General features: G+C 44.0%; 1 protein-coding gene across 1 annotated transcript in view; it reads left to right on the forward strand.

The window, feature by feature from the left end:
• Positions 1–21,436, forward strand: part of RUNX1 (runt related transcription factor 1) — a 69,397-nt gene that overhangs the window by 25,338 nt on the left and 22,623 nt on the right. Inside the window, exon 4 of the mRNA XM_026846541.1 lies at positions 11,992–12,183. Within this exon, the coding sequence (XP_026702342.1) occupies positions 11,992–12,183 (192 nt within the window). The remainder of the gene's footprint in view (positions 1–11,991; positions 12,184–21,436) is intronic.

A 21,436-nucleotide genomic window follows, 5' to 3' on the forward strand; every position in this document is an offset into this window, starting at 1 on the left:
CATTTCTTTCACTTTTTTTGTCTTTGTCAACTTTGGGGTTTTGCACTTAAAATTCATTATTTTATTGCCTAGCAGTTGAATGCCTACAAAGACTGTGGTGAATATTTATCAGTGTTTACCTATATTTGCACAGGGGGTTTTCAAGGGATATACGGCCTCAGTTTAGCTCTGCTGAGGTCAGTGGCCAAGTACTCTGTAACTGACAAAAGCAGGATTAGGTGAATCTATATTATTTCTGAAAATGCTTCCTAACCAGTCAGTAGGTCTGACTTTCTCCTGTCAACTGCACTTACACTCAAAGAATCTGTAGCTGTTAGGATTGGTGAACAGGTCTTTTTTGGGGGCAGCATTTTCCATAGAAATACGAAAAAAGACTGCATGGATGCCACTTGTATTTTGTGTCTGTGTATGTAAAGAAAAGCATTAATATGCATCACCTTGGCAAGTGTGTTGTCCATAGGGGATGTAACTATATGCTGGTCCCCACTGAAGACCTTAGTTCACTGACATGCCAAGTATCTTACCAGTAAAGTTGGTTGGTGGTGCTCTGAATCAAAGATTTCTGAGTCTGGTCCTTCATCCATCATGTTTCTTCAGCAAGGAAGGACTTCTGAATGGTAGTCATTAAACGTGAATGAATGAAAGGTTTGAAGCAGCAGCTGGGGCTTTACATCAGCTGGACTGTAGTTGAAACATGCAACTTGTAGTTGCATGATGGACTTGTAGTTGCAACCCCTCAGTGGAGCTGCCTACTGTGGTTTTAAGAGTGTAATATAGTTCCTGCCCCTCCTAGAAGGAAGTTAGCTAACAAAGCTGTTGGAGCGTTGGTTGGTCATCCCGCTGTCCCTCCAGGGTTAGCCACCAAAAGCCGACCGTGCTGCTGGCAGATGAGGTTTCCTTCAGGGATGTGGTGGAGGGCAGCAGGACCCAACTGCACACAACTTCTGCAACCCACTTCCTTCACCCTGCTCTCTACAGGAGGCAGGAGAGAGGGCCTTCTCTTTCTCTTGGAGAAGGGGGAGGACAACTTTCACCCTCCATGGAGTGATCAGATGCTCCTGATCACTAAACAAGGTTTTGGCAGTGCAGGACCTTTTCTGAAGCCTCTGTTTATGACGAGGCAGTTGCCTTACTTACGGGTTTACCAAAGCAACACATCTAAGAGGAAGGTTGAATGAAGTTGTGAAGCACGTTCAGTGAACAGCTCTATTTTCTTCTTGGAATAAAACTGGAAGGGGTGAAAATCCATCTGCACTGCAGTCCCTCCCAGCTTTGCCTGCCCTGGATTATCAGAAGGTGCAGCAGGCCCATACAAAAACACTGCAGGCTTTTGCTTCATCCTCTGTCACCCGTTGTGGAGAATGCAAAAAGGACTTTTGCTCTACATGTCCATTTGTGTCCTTGCTCTTTGCTTGTCTGCTGCAATAGGGAATTGTAATGAGTAAATGCATCTTCTGTCAGTGTTAATGATAAATCTTGGTCAGACTGTTCCTATGTCAGTTCTGCATGAGTCTGTGCAAAGCATAAGGGAGAGCAATGCCTGGAAGAGGCCATCTCAACCGAGCTTCTGAATTGTAAAGGAAGGAGTTGTCTGTTGTATGAGGGCACAATGTGCTTGTTTATAAGTGAAACACATCCTAAAGAGACGGCAAGATGGAAACATCTTCCCTGCCTTCTTTAATCATGAAACAGATAAGGAACAGCCTGTAAAAATGGGAGGAGACATGAGAAAAAATGTAACCAGCTTAACTTAAATGAAAAGCAGATATTTATTTTTTTTAATAGTGACTGACCTTTATTCTTGCTTTGCAGAGTATTGTAGTTTGAGTCCATTAAGCATGATATGCACCAGGCCATCTTCTCAAGGCTGACCAGTCCAGAAAAGCCAGGCTGTGTCATAACCTTAATACATAAAGCTGCAGAAAAATTTAGGCGACAGTGTTGATTTAATTATTAAGGATTCTGTTTGTCTGAGACTGTCTGCCTCTCCTACCTACACCCTGCATTATGGGCTGTTCTTCATTACCTGCTCTACCTATCTTCGCAATCTAGCCGCAAACAGTTTTGGTTGACCACACCACTTCCCTCTTGAAAGTTAATACTGTTTGACTCATTCTGTACTGCTAACACCAAGCCAAAGAAAACAAGCCAAAGAATAACCTGCTTGTATGCAGTTTGGAAACTTCTCAGAGGCCCTGCTTTCAAAATGCTATACAGTAGCTTACTATATCTCTCTGCAGCTGCAAAGAAAATGAGGAAAGCAAAAAATGGTTCAAGAACCTAAAATAAAGACTAGGCAGAACCACATGAAATTTATGAGCTTTCAGTGAACTGCAGTCCTGTGTAGGCACAATGGAGCGTTAGTACAGAGGAGGGACGGTTTAGTAACCTACATATTAAAATATCCAAACTCATTTCTTCGGAAACACAGGTATTTTCAACTATTGTGTGGAAACACCAGTCACTGGCTTGGTAAAAGCAAAGGTCTTTGGTTCAAGGGAAGTGCCTAGCCCAGCTATACACTTTTTCTGGACAGGAGCAAAGTTTTTTACAAGACATGAAAGTCTGAACGGTCAGTATCCATAGGGAGTAAATTTACTTCTGTGTTGCCAGATTTCCCTGGTTTACATAAACAGTGAGCCACAGGACTTGACCTTTAAGTTGCAGGTCCCTTGTTCAACTCTGTCTGAGGCTGAATGATGGAGATCTTTTACTTTCTAGAGATATTTTGGTGGACTGATGAAATGGGTTTCTGTCTAAACTATTTCTCTGACCTCCAATAGTGTGATGTTTCTGCAACTCGCTTTCCTGTTCGTTTGTCCTCTCAGAGGCACTACAAAGCTGTCAAATTCTATCGTCCCTTGCTTTTCCCACTTGGGCTGAGGGAGAGGGTCCATATTCATCCTGCTTAAGCTTACACATTTGATTAAGGTGCCTGAATTAGGATCCTGGTCCCCTGTATTCAGCAGAAGGCAACCATCTCCAAAGGGCCCCTCAAATGGTGGCTCAGCCCTTGCTGCCTGAGCCTTGTGTTTCTGCAGCTTTTCTTTGGACAGAGGTGTCTTTTTGTGCCTGTATTTTTCTTGGTTGCTTGTTGAGCTGTTGGTTGGCTGGTTGTGTCTCATTCTGCACCTACTCCTTCATACATATCTTCAACTATGATGTCTCAGCCCATGGCTGCAGGGTATTCTTATGGCAGTTTGTACGTGTGGGAAGATGCAAACTATAAAGAAACAAAAGAGGCTTTTGGCAATGTGATGCTTAATTTGGGAGCTACTCAAACTTTGTCAAGGAGTTGGGATTTTTAAAGTATATACATTGACATGGGGGAAAGGGAAAAGAAAGCAAAGGGTATAATTTTTCAGACTATTTTAACTTTCATGAACAACTTCTTCCCTCCAAACTCCTAACACTTGGTTCCCTTACTTTTACTTTTCTGCAGTGACCTGATTCCTGGGGTGAACCCACAGATTAATTGCACTTCCATGACAGAAATAGAGGACATACATATGTCAGATTCATCAGAAGTTTCGGTAGATCCATGGCAAGTGCAATAATTGTGTTTTAAGTAGAAATACATTTGTGCACTGGTATTTGTTGGTACAGCACAGGCCTCACCAGCAGAGCTGGGGGGAAAGGAAGTATATTTCCTGCCTCGCAAAAATTGTCAAGATTGCTTTTACTGGCTGTGGTACCTCAGAGTAGACGTGAGACTTTTCATATGTTTGTCAGGAGGCAGGGAAAGAACTGGAGGGACCCAGCCTGGAGGAGCCTGTGGTCTCACAGTCAGTGTGCTGGCTGGAGCAAAGGAGACCAGCAGCCTCCACTTGTCCTTCTTCCTGGAGACATTCCCCACTGAAGCTCTCCCAACACAGCTGCATAATGAATTACTGACAAAAAGGGCTCTCAGCCTGCAATTAGAGCACTCACCTAAAATAGGAAACCAAAGTTTGTTTTCTAGTACAGACCAAGCAAGAGGGGCTTGATCCAGACTCTCACCTGCTTTCACTTGTTCTGGGGCAGGGCTCCCTCTCATTGCAAATTTTGCGCCATCTATAGTGTCTGTTTGTGTGGTTTTTCAAAAAAAGCACTGATTAAAAAAAGAAAAGGTAAGGAAAAAATAATGCTAAAATATTGTTTAACTACTCTTAAAACATGTAGGAAAAAATGCACCAGCTGCTCAGGGTGCCCGTTGTTACAGTGGGGCCAACTAACCCCCCAACAGAGGTGCAAGAAGCTACCTGGGGTTTCTTCCACATACAGTGGGGAGTTACCAGAGAGCAGGAAACCTGCCCTGTAAATCTTTGTTCACCTTGTTCGTATCACTGGACACTTGTTCACACACAGCCAGATTGGATCACCTGGTGGAAAAATTAAATGCTCAGCAAAGGATCATACCTGAAACATCTAGTCTGTCTGCAGTTACTTGGAGTAACAAGCAGATTTTTCCACAGAGACGCAGAAAGGGTGAGTTTTGCCAGGGAGCTGATAGTAGAAATGCATCTGGAAGGGCTTCCCGGTGTCAGTCTGTCTGTGCTTGGCATTGCTCCGCATTCTGCTTCTGCAGGGTGGCTGGATGTCAGCCTGGTCATCGAGTCACGTAATATCCAGCCTCATTCACACATTTCCCACCACCTCGTGCCTACGGTCAGGTTGGGTCTGATGACCAACACTGATTCTGCTGGTAATTACAGACACAGCACGAAAACATTGAGCATAATATCCTGTCTACCACGATGTTCCTTCTGTCTGGAAAGAAGGCTTGTATTGTACAGTGCTTAGGAAAAACAGCAAAAAAATATAATTGCTGATGAGTCTGCTCAAAGCTCTGACTATCTTCACCATTATTTTTCCTTACCACAGCAATAATATTTTTAACTGAGGAAAGAGATAATGTCCTACAGTGTGTCTAATTCCTTTTTTAAGAACTTCTTACATTGTATTTTTAACACTGTGCAAGAGGTCGGTGAGCTCTGACACTGTCCCATACTGATCCTCTCCATGCCTGAATGTGGTATAAATCTTTTCCAAGTGACCAAGGCTAAGAGAGGAAACCCCTCTACAGATTGGTTTTATTTTCAAGCGTGATTTCTTAGAGCTCTGTGGGCTGCCGTGTGGCAATGGTTAGTGCTTTACACTAAGCGTGTGCATACATCTCTACAGGATCAGGTCAGGTCTGTTTGAAAACACAGCAAACGGTGTCCTAGGAAAGTTATACTACTTGCTCTTTCCGTGCAGGTAGGAAATCAGGAAAAAAGAGTGTGCCAAGTATTTTATATATGGGATGTCTGGCACAGAGAAAAATATTACTGGTTTATGCACTTAAGGTACTATTTCTGTTGTTAGCAAAGAAAATGCTTTTTTGTACGTAGGATAGTTGGCTTTCAAGCATTTACATTTTCCAGCTTGGTAGTAATATAGAAGCATTAAACTTTAATTCACTTTTTTTTAAAGACATATATAGTATGCTCACTTCCTAGAATAATGTGAAAGAGTATATTTTCTTCTCATCCTTCACTATGTACAAAATAATTGGATTTATTTTAACTCAATGGCACAAAACAATGTTTACCACTTTCTTAATTGGACACAATAAAACATGGCTTATTTTCTACCCCACTAGAGCTGGAACCAGACCAAAGACCTGAACACAAATAGCCCTGAAAAGAGGAGATGCTTGGATCAAGGTCCAATGCAGTTCCAAACCAGCCAGCTTCTGTTAAACCAAAGCATCGCATCTTATCAGTCACTCCCTACTTTGGCAAAATCGGGCCAGATGCTGTATTTTCCTGTGTATAATCCACTTTTTGGGTGTGAAACGTTTCCATTTCCACCTGGGAAAAGGGAGGGCAGAGGAGAGAGGTACTCCACTCCCCTCAGGGAGAAAGGGCTTTGCTTAATTAAACTCCTCTTATACTATCTCCACGCAAGTACAACGTGCTGATTTGGGCAGAAAACTTGTGGATGATAGACAAGAAAACCTGTGGTGTTTCTGCTCGGGTCTGCCTCTAGCTGGGATGCTCAGCAGCTGTGAGACAGTGAGTCTCCATCAGACACCTGGACCCCCAAGCCCAAATCTTTTGCAGGCATTAGTATTTCCTGGATGCACCAGCTCCAAATAGTCAGATTTGTGAGTGAATGAGAGCAGGTGACAGAAGAGTGTACTCATCTTGTGACCTGACCCGATTAAAAGAGAAAAAAAATGTTCATTAATCCATTCCAGCAGTGTTTACTTGAAAAACAGCCCTGGGTACCCACAGGAATTTCAGTGGCTTCAGCTGGCAGAATGAGAATAGCGATGCCTTTCCTTAGCTTCTGATTTACCTGCTTCTGCCCCTCTGAGCCTGAAAGGCATCTAGTGACACTTTTAAGAACTAGGTTAAAAGGAAGGTAATGGGAAACCTGTTTCTTTTTCTGCACCTGGAGGCAGCCTAGAGTGCTGCTGTCATCTCCATGGGACGAGCCATGGTGTGAAACTCAGACCAAGCAGCCATTCCCAGTGAGTGCCCAATGCGCACAAAACTGGGAGCTGCCAAGGCACTTTGTTCTTGTTGTTTCCACATCCAGAGCCACAACCAGATGGCTATGGGCCAAGCTGAGTGCTCCACAGTCTCTTAAAGTCTATAAAACTGCATTTTCCTCCCATTAAGAGGGAAAGCACTTTCATGTCACGTTGCTGTAAAAGTATCGGAAAAGCTAATGTTTTCTCTGCCCTCCTTGGTTAATATTCTGCGTAAAAAAATCTGCCCGACCTCAGTGAGACATTTGAAAAGGATAAAGAAAAAAATATCCAAAAGCCCCCAAACCTTGTAGTTCAGCCAAGAAGATTGGCTGTCCTATTTATACCAGTGTTTCAAACACTGACCCTACAACTCAAGGAAAAAAAAAAATCTGCCCTTTTCTTTCCTCTGCTAGTACCTTCAAACTAATGCTTGTCAAAAACTATGGAGACATGGAGAGGGAAAGGGGACAGTGGTGCTGCCTTATGGCAAGCCAGCTGTCTCTGTGAGCTCTGGGCCAAGGCCTTCTTCATTTAACAGCTAGATGTTTGATTGACTTCCATAAAGTCCCATCTGATTTGCAAAAGTGTCAGATCCTTGTGGCCAAACTGCCAGGTCAGCAGAGCCGCATCAGTTTTCAAGCACCTTTTTGCTGCTCTTTTTCATCCTGCATCACACTGCTCTCCTGGAAAGGGGAAGCCTGGGCTTGTGGTCACCACACTGAGCTGGGAGGCGAGCGTCGGCCACAGGGTCATTGCCTGACCACAGGCAAGTCACCTCATTTCTCTGTCATTCAGTTTTCCACCTATAAAAGTGGGATAATAGTAGTCCTGGGCTTTACGGGGGTGAACTGAGGATAACTTGCCTGCTCTTTAAGCAAGGTGTTTAGAGGACAACTTCAAAGTAAAGCTAATAAACATGAAAATACAAGTCACCCTAGCAAAGCTCTGCCTGTGCATTTATAGTGGCTTGGGAAAAGCATTTATATTTGCTATATTTTTCTGACATAGTTCTTCACTTCCCTCCTGCAGACTTTCATGCAAAACAGGTTCTGTGTTACTACCTGCAGCAGTCAGCAAGGGAGAAAGGGTTAAATAGCTCTTCTGATTGGGAGTCAAAAAAAAAAAGAGCCACTTTTGGAGCTACATATTGAATTGACAATTGCCTGGCATGGATTCTAGGTAGTTCCTGTCAGAAATGACAATGTATGGATGAAAACAACAGCAGTTCCCTTGATAAGGAACCTGTTGGTGCTGGTCTTTCTTCCCTGAATGCACTGACAAGAGTGCAATTTCCACAAGCCGAAGGGATGAGAGATCTTGGGTGTGCCAATGTACCACTGGTTCACCCAGGCTATAGAGGAGGTCCCATGAAGGAGGCTGCTAGCCAAAACACCCCCCTTCAATGCCCAAAATTCAGCAGGACGATCTGGGGCAGTGGAGAGCTGGGTTGGGGGGTCCAGGAGTTTCACTTGGTGGATGCATGGTGCAGAGACAGGCAGAGATAGTCCTGTCAGCTCGAAGGGAGCTGACCTGGGAAGCGGTTGCCCTACAGGGACCTCAGGAAGATGCTGTGCCTGGGTTAATTTTTCCTGCTCGCCACCTGCTCGCTGGTTTGTTCAGAGCGAGCTTGGTTTTGTCTGCCCTGCCCTGTGTTGTGTGCCAGCTCAACACAAATTTAGTGCCTGAGCTAGATTCAAAGCAGGAAAGTTAATTCCTGCCTCAGCAGCCTTAATGCAGCCCTTGTCCTGTTGGCTTCAGAGGAACCGCTCACCTCCATGTGAAGCTGTTAGTGCACGTGCTTGAGCTGCTGGGATGCTTGGTTTTGTGCCAGGCAGGCAAAACTCCAGATGCCAGGAGGGCAGCACCAGGGAGGTAGGAGGAGAAGGTAGGGCAGCATGGGGTCAAACTTGGTATTGGTGCACTCACTTAAAAGCAGAAGATGTCTGAGCGAAATTTGAAATTAGGAATAAATTACGTCAGGGGGATGGATTTGGAAGGATCTGGCTCTTGGCTCTGCAAGCCCTAGGTTCATCCTGCTGAAGCTTAAAATAATCCAAATGTATGAGGTATTTTACACATCTTGTATGACTCTGCGTGTTTGTGTTCAAGCCCAGGGTCAGGAGCCCAAAGCTTGAGGCAGCATCCAGCTTTGCACTGCTGACAAATGAAGCATTTGCTCTTGACCAACCAGAATGTCAGATAAAAGTCTTTTTCATGTTTCTTTGCTTCTCCCCTCCTTCCTTTTTTTTTTTTTTTAAGCCCTAATGGGTCTCTTTAATGATGAAACCACTACTATATAATATGTCTTTTTATATTTTAATTTTTTTCCCCCCTCTCTTGGGATAATTTACAGCACAGTGTGGAATCTGAGACAGTTCAAGCTGTGCCAAAGGGCCTGGCAACAGGAAGAAATGCCGAGCCACTGCGATTTGGAACCATAATACAAGTTATAAAATTTAATTTTAGAAATGCAGCTACTGGGAACTGCTTTTAAATGCACATTTTGCTTTTAGTGCATAAAACCGTCCTGTGTCTTGATTGAGCTGTTAGGGTGGCTTGAAAGAGTTCTCTGTAAAGTAAGGGGCATACAGAGCTCTTCAGAGACCTTTGCTGCTTATTCACTGATACTCAAAATTGGAAGCTGGATGTTTATGAATGTTTATGTATTAAATACTATGGGGATATTTGGAATAGGGCATGGTGGGTTATTTTCAGCAGTTTTGTGCCAATCTGTTTCAATGCTGTAGCTGTGAGTTGAGAGAGGACTAACCATAGGAACAGCACTGGCCATCTCCTTGACAGGAGGATGGAGATGCAAAGAAATCTGCAGAGAGATCTGGATAGACTGGAGACTGGAGTGATGGGCTGAGGCCAACTGCAGGAGTTTCAATAAGGCCAAATTTCAATAAGGCCACAACAACCCCCAGCAGCGCTACAGGCTTGGGGAGGAGTGGCTGGAGAGCTGCCAGTCAGAGAGGGACCTGGGGGGTGATTGACAGCCAGCTGAACAGGAGCCAGCAGTGTGCCCAGGTGGCCAAGAAGGCCAATGGCATCCTGGCTTGTGTCAGCAATAGCGTGGCCAGCAGGGACAGGGAAGGGATCTGACCCCTGTACTTGGCACTGGTGAGGCCGCCCCTCGATTCCTGTGTTCAGTTTTGGGCCCCTCACTACAAAAAGGACATTGAATGACTCGAGCGTGTCCAGAGAAGGGCAACGAAACTGGTGAAGGGTCTGGAACCCATATCCTATGAGGAGTGGCCGAGGGAACTGGGATTGTTTAGTCTGAAGAAGAGGAGGCTGAGGGGAGACTGTATCACTCTCTACAACTACCAGAAAGGAAGCTGCGGAGAGCTGGGTTTGAGCCTCTTTAGCCTAGTAGAAAGCGACAGGACAAGAGGGAATGGCCTCAAGTTGTGCCAGGGAAACTTCAGACTAGATATTAGGAAGCATTTCTTTACAGAACGAGTTGTTAGGCATTGGAATGGGCTGCCCAGGGAGGTGGTGGAGTCCCCATCCCTGGAGGTGTTCAAGAGTAGGGTCGATTTGGAGCTTAAGGATATGCTGTAGGTGGGAATTGGGTTAGGAGAACGGTTGGACTAGATGATCTCCAGGGTCCTTTCCAACCTAGACAATTCTGTGTGATTCTGTGTGTGAAATCTGCAGAAGGCAACTCTTCAAGACAGGAAAATGAAAATCATGAGAAGATAGACAGCAAACTATGGTGTTCAGCAGAAACCAAGGATAATGCCACCTTCTTTAAAGGAACAAGTAGAAAAAAAAAGTGTTTGACCTCTGGGCTAGAGATTTGACATGCAGTCCCATCAGGGTAACAGTGTCCTATGGGAAGAAGGGGAAGGCATAAGCCACAAAGATTCATGAAGCAGCTAATTTCCTGAGACAAATGCAACATGCAGAAATGGGATTGGGTTTGGGGTTAAAGGAGGGATGATCACATCCACTGTTCCACAAGAAGGTCCCCCAGAAGAAGGCATGAAAATGGCATTTTGGAGCTGGGATCCTAGTCCATTGAGTAAATACAGGTGGGGTCAGGGTACGTCCTCATAGACTCATTGCCCTCCATTTGGAAAGAGTGTCTTTGAAAGGACAACTTGTGTGCCAGAGTCTGCTTTTGGGCTTTCTGCTGTTTTCTGTGATCTTTAAGAAGAAAAAGCCTTATTGAGGGGTGGGGGGAAATGAAGAAAGTATTGATTCGGCCTGGTTGGGAATATGGCTGAACCATCCTATTTCAGACATTTCACCAAACACGAGTCTGCTAGGGAGGTTTCCATTTCAGCCTCAAAGTGTGATGTCAGCAGCCTTCCAGCATAAGATACCCCACTTTTGAAGGATATCTCATAAGATTGGAAACCACGGACACAAAAGTGGTTTGCAAAGTTGTGACAATAAGATAGCTCTTAAGAAGGTGGAAAAAGGATTTAAAATTTATGCTTTCATAGTGCCTACCAGAGAACAAGTGCTCCAGCAGACGAGATGTCCCTCTTGTATGCTCTGTGTGGTGTCTTTATGGTTACAGGTTGACACACAAAAGATTCCGGAGCAGAGAGCAGCTACAGGCAACAGAAATGCATTACCTTAGTCCTGTTCACTGCTGCTAGCTAAGGCTTATCTTGAAACCAGTCCTGCCCGTGATGAGATATGTCTCTGCCCTTCCAGATGAATCTGGATGTGCTCCAATGCTGTTCTGGAGTTGGGCCTCTACAGCACCTTCCCTGTTGCCTCCCAGCCCCGTGGGCTGCAGCACCAGAGCTTCATGGGGATCGTGCTCCAAGGTCTGCTCTGGGGAGTGCTGGACCCTCTAACTCCCACGTGGCCGTGACCACTGGCCAATGCTGTAATGTCAGCATCTACTCTCTCATAGCTGGATGTCTGGTGGGACCTCATGTTTCTGAAGCTCCCAATGCCACTAAGAGAGACTTCATTATTCCAGTTTCAATTCTGCCAGCTTCTGGTGTTTCTTTCATATTTCTGTGTGTAAATCCACTGCAAAAGGATCCAAAAATGGGATTTGTTTGGGTTTGTTATTTTATAGCCCCACAGTACTTGTCCAATTATGGAATTTTATGACAATCCGGGAATGAATTTTTGAGGAATTATTCCAGTGCAGGTTTAGCACAGGGACCACTCAATGTTTCCTCACTTTGCATCCCCGCAGACGGTCCTCCTTTTAGAAGTGCCTTCTCTCCCAGTGCGAGGTGTAAGAAGGCACTGCAGTTTTCAGTGGATCTGGCTCATCAGACTAGGCCATGTCTCAGGCTGCCCCATGATATGGTTACAATGCATGACTTGCTTGTGTCTCCTGTTCTTGCAGAGAGGTGTTTTCAATTTAATTTCAGATGGCCGCTAGCTGGTTAGTTACTTTGCCAGTGGTTAAAAAAAAAAAAAAAAAGATTTTTTAAAAAGAAAATAAGTCAACAGACCTCATGTATCAGTGAGATTTTCTGATCTTTTTCCCCCCCCTCCCACAATAGGACATCGTCAGAAAATAGATGAGCAGACAAAGCCCGGGAGCTTGTCCTTTTCAGAGCGCCTGAGTGAACTGGAGCAGTTGCGTCGTACAGCCATGAGGGTCAGCCCACACCACCCAGCCCCCACACCCAACCCACGATCATCCTTGAACCACACCACTGCTTTTAACCCTCAGCCTCAGAGTCAGATTCAGGGTAAGTACCTGAAATCCTCCCCCTGCTCGCCCACATCCACCCCACCAGCCTGTGGAGCATGGGGGCTTGCAGGCGCTGCCCCACTGTCCCTCCATCTCTTCTGGACTCTCCTTGGCCACCTTTAATGAGTGAGAGCCTTTAATGAGTGAAAGGAGGGGCCTCCTAATATATATCTGTATTTCTAAAGACCTGACAGATTTTAAGGGGTCCGTACTGTCTTGTCTTTTTGTCATCAGTACAGCTCATGGTATTAACCTCACCTGTGCTAGAACCGTGACATCTTGAAAGCTTGTTGTTTTCTTGCAAAGATGCATTATGCCAGGCCTTTTTCTACGTGTAGGTGTATTTCCCAATGGAAATTTATCAATTACATTGGGTGCTTGAGTGTGAGAGCAAAGACGTCAAGGCCTTGCTTTGACCTTTCCCAGGAAGGCAGCCGCAAAGAAAGCTTTGCAAAGTGCTTTGTCCCCTGAAGACAACCTCTTAGTGCTAAGACATTAATATGGGCAGGCTGGTTTGAGAGTGTTTCTGTGGCTGGTGGTTATCCAGTGGGTTTTATCTGAATGAAAACCTGCAAAACAGTGACTCGGGAGTCTGCTTTCCTCTGAGGCTCAGGCTCAGATGATGCCAGTGAAACCAAGACATCTAGGTTGAAAACTTGTCTGCCACTGCTAGAGCTGAGTCTGTCCCTGCTAAAACCAACTGTGTCCCTAGGATCAGCTGGAACACAGTGAGCAGTGAATCAGGTCTAAACTGTCAGCTGATACATGTTCTGCAAAATGTGTATCAAAATGCAGATTCATAGTGAGATGTGCCCAGGGGAGGTTGCAGGACAGTATTAGTTTTAGCGAGCACTGTTCCTAATGGAGTTTTCCTCTATTCTTCCAGCCAGAATGAAATGACCTTAGTCGGGGTTTTCTGCTGGGGTTTTGGGGAGGAATAGTTACCGCAAATCAGAGTAAGTTCTTTTTTTGGCATTTATTTTTAAAACCAGAGTACTCTTTGTTGCGTGTAGAAAAGGTTATCACTCACCTAAGGCAAACACTTGTTATATCCTTTTATTCCCAGGGGTAGGAAGTTCTTTGGGTTAGTGGCATCTACTGCAAAACTGAACTTGACTTTGCTGTGAGCAGAAGCAGGCATTTCTGAGAAGCATGGGAAAAAAATCAAGACATTGTCATGTACTGTACTGTAGAAAGAGGTGGGCCAAAATACAGTTGGAAGGACCACCCAGCTCCTTCCCTCCAGGGAGCCATGCCAGCTCAGCTCAGGTGAAAGATCCAATCCTGCACCTCTCCCAGCCCCTGGCAGTCCCCTCACTTCATTTTCTGATTTGCAGAGCAAACCACATTGGGTTTGTCTTGCGCACAGCTCTGTTCCCGTAAAAGAAAACACACATATTATTATGGCTGCTCAGCAGCCAGCAGCTACGTGGGTGGAGGTATCGGTCGCAGACTTGCATTCTTCAGCTTCTTGGGAACACTATATGCTTAGCAGAGTATCAGGTTTAATGTCGAGTATCCCTCTTCCCTGGCTCCCTGTGGAAGTCCCTCACTCGTACGACTTGAGAGCAGTAGTCTTTTCACGCTCGGCCAGGGATTCAGCTGCTCTCTCCAGAAATAGTACGTTGCTCTGCTTTGCTCTTTGCAAACAAGATTTTAATGCATTTTACCTGTGGACGTAGCTCAGAAAACTATAGCAATCAAACTGCTACCATTGCCTCATTGATACCTCCTCTTCACCTACTGGGCTGCTTTTTCCTCGTTCCCCTTTCCCTCTGCCTCCAAAATGTGTGTGTTGAACAATTTGTTGAGGCTTGCAGTCTCTATCAGTAAAATAAGCCCCAGACTGAAGCCTCCCTCATTTGGGACTGTCTCTGCTGCAGACGCCTTTTAATTTCTAGGGATCGTCTTTTCAGGGTCATGCTATCACAGCAGGGGAAAAGGGCTAGGGTGTGAAGGTGCTCCACCACCATCATTTTTTCCTCAGTTCAAAGTTTTTGGGTTGGTTTTTGGACTGATCTTTTATGTGACCTCTAGAGAGCTGACATATTTAAATTTCCATTTTTAATAAACAGCTACATTTCAGAACACAGGCCTCCAAAACAAAAACACTTCTGACCTGCTCCATAGCATCGCTATACCTATCCGCGCAGCTTTGCATCCTGAAACACTTTTGTTGAAACTCTCTCACTGAAGAGAGCACAGAATGCTTTTTATATAGGCGTAAAATAAGGCATAAAACCCCATACATTGCTAACTTCCAAGTAGTAGCATTAAACTTTGTTTTAACTCACACCAGTAATGAATCACGGGCTACTGTATTCATCCAAGTCCAATTATCTTCTGTTAAAAAACAAAACCAACTCAAAATAGACATCTCAGACTAGTTCTTGGATTTAAAGGGGCAGGTTGCCATGCCACTAAACCACTGTTTATTTGTTGAGGTTTTCATCTATAAAAAGGATTGAGGTTAATCTTAACTTCCTATTTTACCAAGTCTTGAATTTGAGCATAAAGCTGCTTGTGTCATGGATACAAGTCCAAGCAAGTTAAGAGACCATAAATTGCTATAATCGAGTTTTATGCTTCTTTCATATCACAGGGAGGGAGAAAGTACACCTGTTCATTTAAGAGATCTAACCATAGCCGATTCACAGACCAAAGGGGATCAGAAGGGAAGAAAAAGCTTCCACCACATCACACATGGTTTAAGTTGAAAGATTACTTTGTCCCAGTACCAAGCGTAAAATGTCAAAGGATTTGACCTACATGCACAGACTAAGGATATTCAGTTAAAGCTCCAAACCCGGCCAACACTTCAACCTTAACTCACCCCTTCCTTTGTACAGAGGGGAAAAGAAAATAGACAGAGCCATGTAAGCTGTGCTGAAGTGTTGTTTGGGAAAGTTTAGGTAAGACCCTTGATGAGCATTTATGTTTATATATATAATATCTATAAATAGATCTATCTAACTATGATTATGGTTGAGTTTCTTTTAACACCGACCTGAACAAGATACTAAATACTAATTTTACAGTGGTTAATGTTAACCAGAGTAGGTAGATCTGTAATTCAGGAGTTTTACATAAATACAAATTTATATGGTTCCCTTACAGTATAATTTTTTTTTTATTGCCAATAGAAATATTTCAAATGTGTAAGTCATCAGGCCATGAAGGTATTCTTTTGGAGTCACTGATATTGATTTAATAAATTGCATAAATAAATTTCTAAGTAGTGGGGCTAGGAATATCATCCAAAACCATGTGCAATTAAATATTTTTTTTTCCAAAATTAGCACAAACAATGTTTCCAACTGGTGACTTATTGATTACCCATAGGTTAAAAAAAATGAATAAAATAAAACTATTTCTTCTGTCTAGGGAAAATAAATAATCATTGTAATCACTTTTAGCTACATGCTACATGCTTCTTGTTCGTTCTATGCTTTTATAGCCTTAAAAATATCTGTTTTCTAGCTTGCTTTTTTTTTTTTTTAATTTTGTAACCTTATATGTTAAGTTTCAGCTGGGACCATGCTTTTACGACCAAGTCTAAAATCTCTCGAAACAAGAGGCTGTAATAAAATTGCTGACAGATCTTTAAGTGAAGCAGTAGAATTAGCACCAATAGCAAAGCAAGAGAGATCATTTAAAAATCAGCTCTTTGAATTAGCATGAAACATAACGACTGAGAGATTATTTTGTTACAAGCCAGCCTTTTGTCTTCCTCCAGGTGCAATACGCTTTGTTTAAGAGACATTTCAAGGTCCTTGCTATCGTAATCTCATTCCACAAAAAACAGCCCAAGTTTATCAGGGTTCCCATGAACCGGTGAAACACAGGAGTAGAGTCAAGGGCGACATATAAGCCCAGGGAATTAAAATGGCTTTGTTCCTACTACGGCTGTATCCTGCCCTGATTTTTAATATTTCCACTTTTAAATCAGCTTAATAGGCCGTAGGTTAATAGAGTTAGAAATGTTCACAGAGCAGCATTTCAGAGCAGGCTTCAACGGGGCTGTCATTCTGCCTTTGCAAAATGCAGTTTTCAGAACATTTTGAGAATCCAGAGTGACGTGCTCATAGCTCCCTGCCAAAACAGATAAACAAGCTCTCAAGAGTAGGGACTCGCCAACTCTTTTCATTGTGCAATACACTAAATACCAATATTTTTATGTTCTCTTTGGACACATCTCTATCTCCCCATCTTTCCTTAACCCAGAGTGCTTGCAGAGCAAGTATATGACATTTTAACAGCATATCATCCCGTTTCCACTTGATTAACCACCTGACCTCTCCATCCCAAAATACGTTCCCTGGCATGTTGAGCAAGTGCTGCCTGAGCTTGGCACCTTTCCTACCAGCACCACTTCTGCCTCCCCCTGGCCAGCGGAGTAGTGGGGGTGAGTCGCGCCAACACGCCGGTGGGCAGCGTGAGCAGCGCAGGCAGCACGGGCAGTGTGGGAGCTGGCAGCGGGTATATCTCCAATCAGCATGGCTGGGGCTGCCAAGCTCCCCGACTCCAGCACTTCTCCTGAATGTGTGAGAGCCCTCCTCCCCAGCCCTGGAGTACAGTTTCCCCACCACGAGCCAGGTTGTGAACATTTTGCTAGCAGCCAGGGAAGATCCCTTTTGATGGACCTCCTCTCCATCGCCCATCTCCTGAGGCGGGCGGCTAAGGTGGCAAATGGGTGCCAGGAGCCCACTCTGGGAGAGGGGGAGAGATGCTCTTTCTCCTTTCCCCTCTTTCCAATGCCAGTAGCCAGCAAATACCTCCCCCGTGGGGAAAGGGAAGGAGGTGAAGCCACTCCAGTGACGTGAACCCAGAGCTTGAGTGCCACCACCACCAGGACGTCACAGGAAGTTTGTTGAAATAGTGACTTTTTCCCAAAATATTTTGCAAACCAAATCTGTTTATCTGGAAGGGTTCCAACTGGCTCTTTCAAAAAGGAAATTTTATAGAGAGAAATATCTTTTTACTGAAAGTACAATATGTTTCTTTGATTCGCTGCTATTGCTCAGCAGATAATACTTCTATATAATGCCATGAGTAACCTCCTCAGTTATTCTTTTTAAGGGGTACAGTCATTAGGAGCAGACTCACCCTGCTGTCTATTCATCGTGTCATAAACCAGCTTGCATCTGAAGAGATGAGCACATGAGCATGTGAACAGGATTAGCATGTGTAAAACAATTCTTCTTTCATTCAGTCTAATAGAAGTCCACTTTGGGGAAAAAAAATCTCCTTTTTCACAACCCCTACTAACAGATATATATAAACCTGTCTGAATTTAAGTGAATTTAACCTGTGATTTAAGGCTGTCTGAACCCATCCTGTAGCTCTGCAGGCACAGATGCTCTCATTTTTGTCCAGAGTTACTTTGTTTCGACCAAACTGGAGCATGCCTTAGGAAGTTTGCTTCAAAGCATAAACTAAAAGGGAGCACCAGAAATGTGACTCTTGCCATCTGCAGAAGCACAGAAGTAAGTTGTGTAGCATTTCTGGCCAAGTGAGACTTCTGGTTTTGCTATGAAGCTAGCATCCTCCATATTTGTATCTTCAAGAATGAGGTTACAGTATATACAGAATATATTGCATAGATTAGAAAATATTAGTCTGCTAAAGATGTACACAATATGTGCTAATATAATTAAATTACACACAGTTTCATAGTGTCTATTTTTCCTTGGCTCCAGCTCAATATTTTTTTTTTTTACTCAGTCATTTCATCCCATGTAGAAATAGACTTCTTACAGCAAGAGGCATGTCTTCCATTTGATTTGTAAAGTTCATAATGCCATTTGGGTCCTCTCCAAATATTAATTTTGACAGGGATAAAATTTTGTTACTGTGACATGTTATCTCCGCCAAGACTTTGCTTATCTGCAGGGCCGGCTGTGCTGTGACACATGAGAGGGGTGGTTATGCCCAGCAGCAGCCCAGGAACGAGAACAGTCCCGAGGAATTCCCTCTGTCTGGCATTAGAAATGTCTCTCTTCACTCCTTCCCTGCCAGAAGTGGGCCATGAGTTTTGCTGTTTTGAGATACAATAGGTGGGCTACTGTATTAATAGCAGTATAAAAAGTTTTAGAAAAATTTCATCTGAGGTCCAGACAAAATAATGATCACCCAGTGTTCAAGAAAAAGTTAATTCAAGGGTCAGCAAGTGCAAAGGGGGATGTTAGTATGACAAGAGGAATAAAGACCTTACTTTAAAGAAGTTAGCAGAGCTGGGTTTAGCCAGTGTGCCAAAATAGAGGCTGAGAGAGAAGATAATTACAGTCAATAAACACAGCAGACGTTCAATGCTTGTGAGGGAGGAGAGCCATTTGCGCTGAAAGATAATGCTGGCTCAAGAAGAAGTGGTTATTCTGTAAACTGACCATCAATGAATTTAGACTGGAAATTAGAAGATGGTTCCTAGGTATCAAAGCAGCCCTGGCAGCCTTCCAGGGGCTATCAGAGACAGAAAGACGTAATTTAAGGTGGATCTTGCTATGTTATGTAAGTGCAGTACACAAGATGTGGCTGGTCTGCAAGGCCCAGGAGATACTCTGAGGGCCCATATTTTCTTCCATTCAATCAATTCTCTGCACTTGTGGCTTCACCGAGGAGAAACAAGGGACATTTCATTCTCCAAGACAGCCAGGAGGATGCTTGGGGATCTTCTCAGGTCTTTGCCCTGTCAGATTTCAGTGATAAGATAAAACCTCTGCCTGCAAACTCCCAGTGCTCTCCTTACTCCCATGTGGACCACCAGGTCTTCAGCAGTTCTCTGTATAAATCCCAACTGGGATGCAGGCTCAGCCATCTCTTCAGCACCAGTGCTGGAGACCTCGTGCTTTGCCTGCTCAGGGGAAGACTTTGCCCACTTGAGGGTGGCAGGAATTTGTCCTGCCACCCCCTCCATGTACCTCGAGGATTCATCCCTTTCAGCCACAGATTTGTGCCTCCTCCATCTGTTCCCACTTGGGGCAGAGTGAGGTGAGGAAGCCAGTTCCTCAACACCTGCTCGAGTTGCAGGCAGCACGCCCAGCTCCAGGGAATAAGCCTTGCTTAAGAGACTCCTCTACCTCCTCACATTCAGCTCTAGGGGAGAAAAAAAAAAAAAAAAAAAAAAAAAATGAAATTGTTTAGCATTTTCATCAACTTCAGGCACCAATGGAAAGAGTTATGTAATGGTGTTTAATCCCCAAGATTTCCAAGTGTCGATATATTTAAAAGATACCAATCTTCATAGTCCAATTGCCTGGCACTTCCTGAGATTAAAAAAGCACTAGATAAGGCAACAAATATGTTCTCAATCCCCAAGCAACATCTCCACTTACACAAATTTTTCTTCTGCTTTTTTCCCTTTTTCTCCTCCACAGAAAGCATCCTAAAGAATGACTTTAATGAAAGAAAAGGAAATCTTGGGTTAGAAGCAGAAATTGAGAAGTTGAGAAATCTGTATTTTGTTCCAAGTTTCATCAAAGTCATTCTGTGTATCTTTTGGCAAGCTATCTAGAGCTTAATTTTTTACAGAGTATTTAGGAAAACTTAGCACACCAGAAAGGTGTCTTAGCAAAATTTTTGATAGTGCCCAAGCACCTAAGCCACAGAGAAATCAGTGACAGCTATGGAGATGCCTTTGGAAATCCCTCTAGCTATCTAGCTGAATCTTTAGGCAGCTATAAAATTTGGCAACTTGTGCCCAGACACAGTTTTATTTTTCATTAATCAGTCCATGTCTTTTACCACATGAGAACAACACTGAGCTGATGGGTACTGCTAAGAGAAACAGAGCTTGCAGGCAGGGACAAGTATCCCCAGTTCAGTTTTTAACTTGCACAGTGATCCTCTCTGGTTTGTTTTGTTTTGTCATCTTCCACTCAGTGTGCCAAAGTCCCTTCTCCGTTATGTCATTGCAAAAGTGGAGCTGCTCTCTGACCCAGTGCAGTAATCTTGTGCCGGCACTGATGTTACTAGCCTACTGTTAGTGCTCTTGGTGGTCACTGTGATAGCCAAAGAAAAGAATTAATTACTTGGGTTCACTTCTCTTCTTGCTCCTTTATCTCTCTCGTGGTACAGCAGTGCTGGAGTCACCCCTCCAAGGTGGAGCCTCTGCCTGCTATTCTCTCTTCCTCATTTCTGGGGCAACTGAGGAGGCTCAGCGTCTGGATGGCAGCTTAAATGCACTGTACCTCAGGGGGCATTTCTGTCTGCTGTTGAGATTAGCTGGGTCACTGGGATCCCTTACTTTTCCATGGAAACATGTTATTCTGGCTCACCACTGCTTTTGCCTAGAACCAAATCTCACCTATGGCATCAGCGTGCTGGAGATGGCTAAAGCAAATATTCCACTGTCCTGAACTTGGGATAGCCATGTGTTTGATAGCATTTCAGCATTTAAGGCAGCTACTTCTTGGTTTTGGGGTTATTCCTCACTGGCCCTTGAAGCATATTCTTGGCCTTTGAATGGCCCAATTGTGAGGAAGATTAAAAGCACTGATTGCAAAACTCCAGTAAATAAAATCTCTCTCAGTTCTTCACTGACAAACCCAGTTTCTTTCCATAGCATTCTCCTCTTTAATCCCCTCTTGGCAGAACATGACATGTTTTGATACCAGAGCTCAAATTACCTTCCATGGTAAATAAAACAAACAAAAAATAAATAAGAGCTCCTTACCCTAAAAACAAACACCCACTGAAACCAGTTTATTATTCAGCTGATGCCCATGTGCCAAAAGATACCACTTTGATTTTGTAATTGAATGAATTCTTTTCCCTCAAATACTGAACTGAGCCCCTCCAAACTTGAAATGTTGAGGGGTTAGAGCAGAGTGACCACAGACACCCATACTATTTGACATCTAGAAAACAAATGAGGAAAGAGGAAGACTAGCACATGAGTTAGTATTCAAATGTTTGTTTCTGAGGTGAAACCCCCACCTCAGTATGCAGATGATGCAGACAGCTAGATTTGGATGGAGTGAAATCAACCCCTCCAGCTCCGCAGGAGGCTGCAGCAGCTACCCGTGCTCATAGCAGCAAAGGGGCTTTGCACTCAGGAGGACTGGTTCAGTCTCTTCTTTCTTCACCACTGGGATTTGTGCATGGGGCAGGGGGTTCCTTTTGAAGCATCAAGTGCAGACATGCCCTCGTCTCTCCCACTGCCATGCCTTTAACAAGGTGTTGCATCAAGCAGATCTTCTCTAATGATCCCACGTGGTTAGAGGGTTCACAGGGCTCCTTTTACATGACTGAGT

This window comes from Athene cunicularia (genome assembly GCF_003259725.1).
Source record: "Athene cunicularia isolate RWA chromosome 1 unlocalized genomic scaffold, athCun1 chr1_part1, whole genome shotgun sequence".
NCBI classification, from domain to species: domain Eukaryota; kingdom Metazoa; phylum Chordata; class Aves; order Strigiformes; family Strigidae; genus Athene; species Athene cunicularia.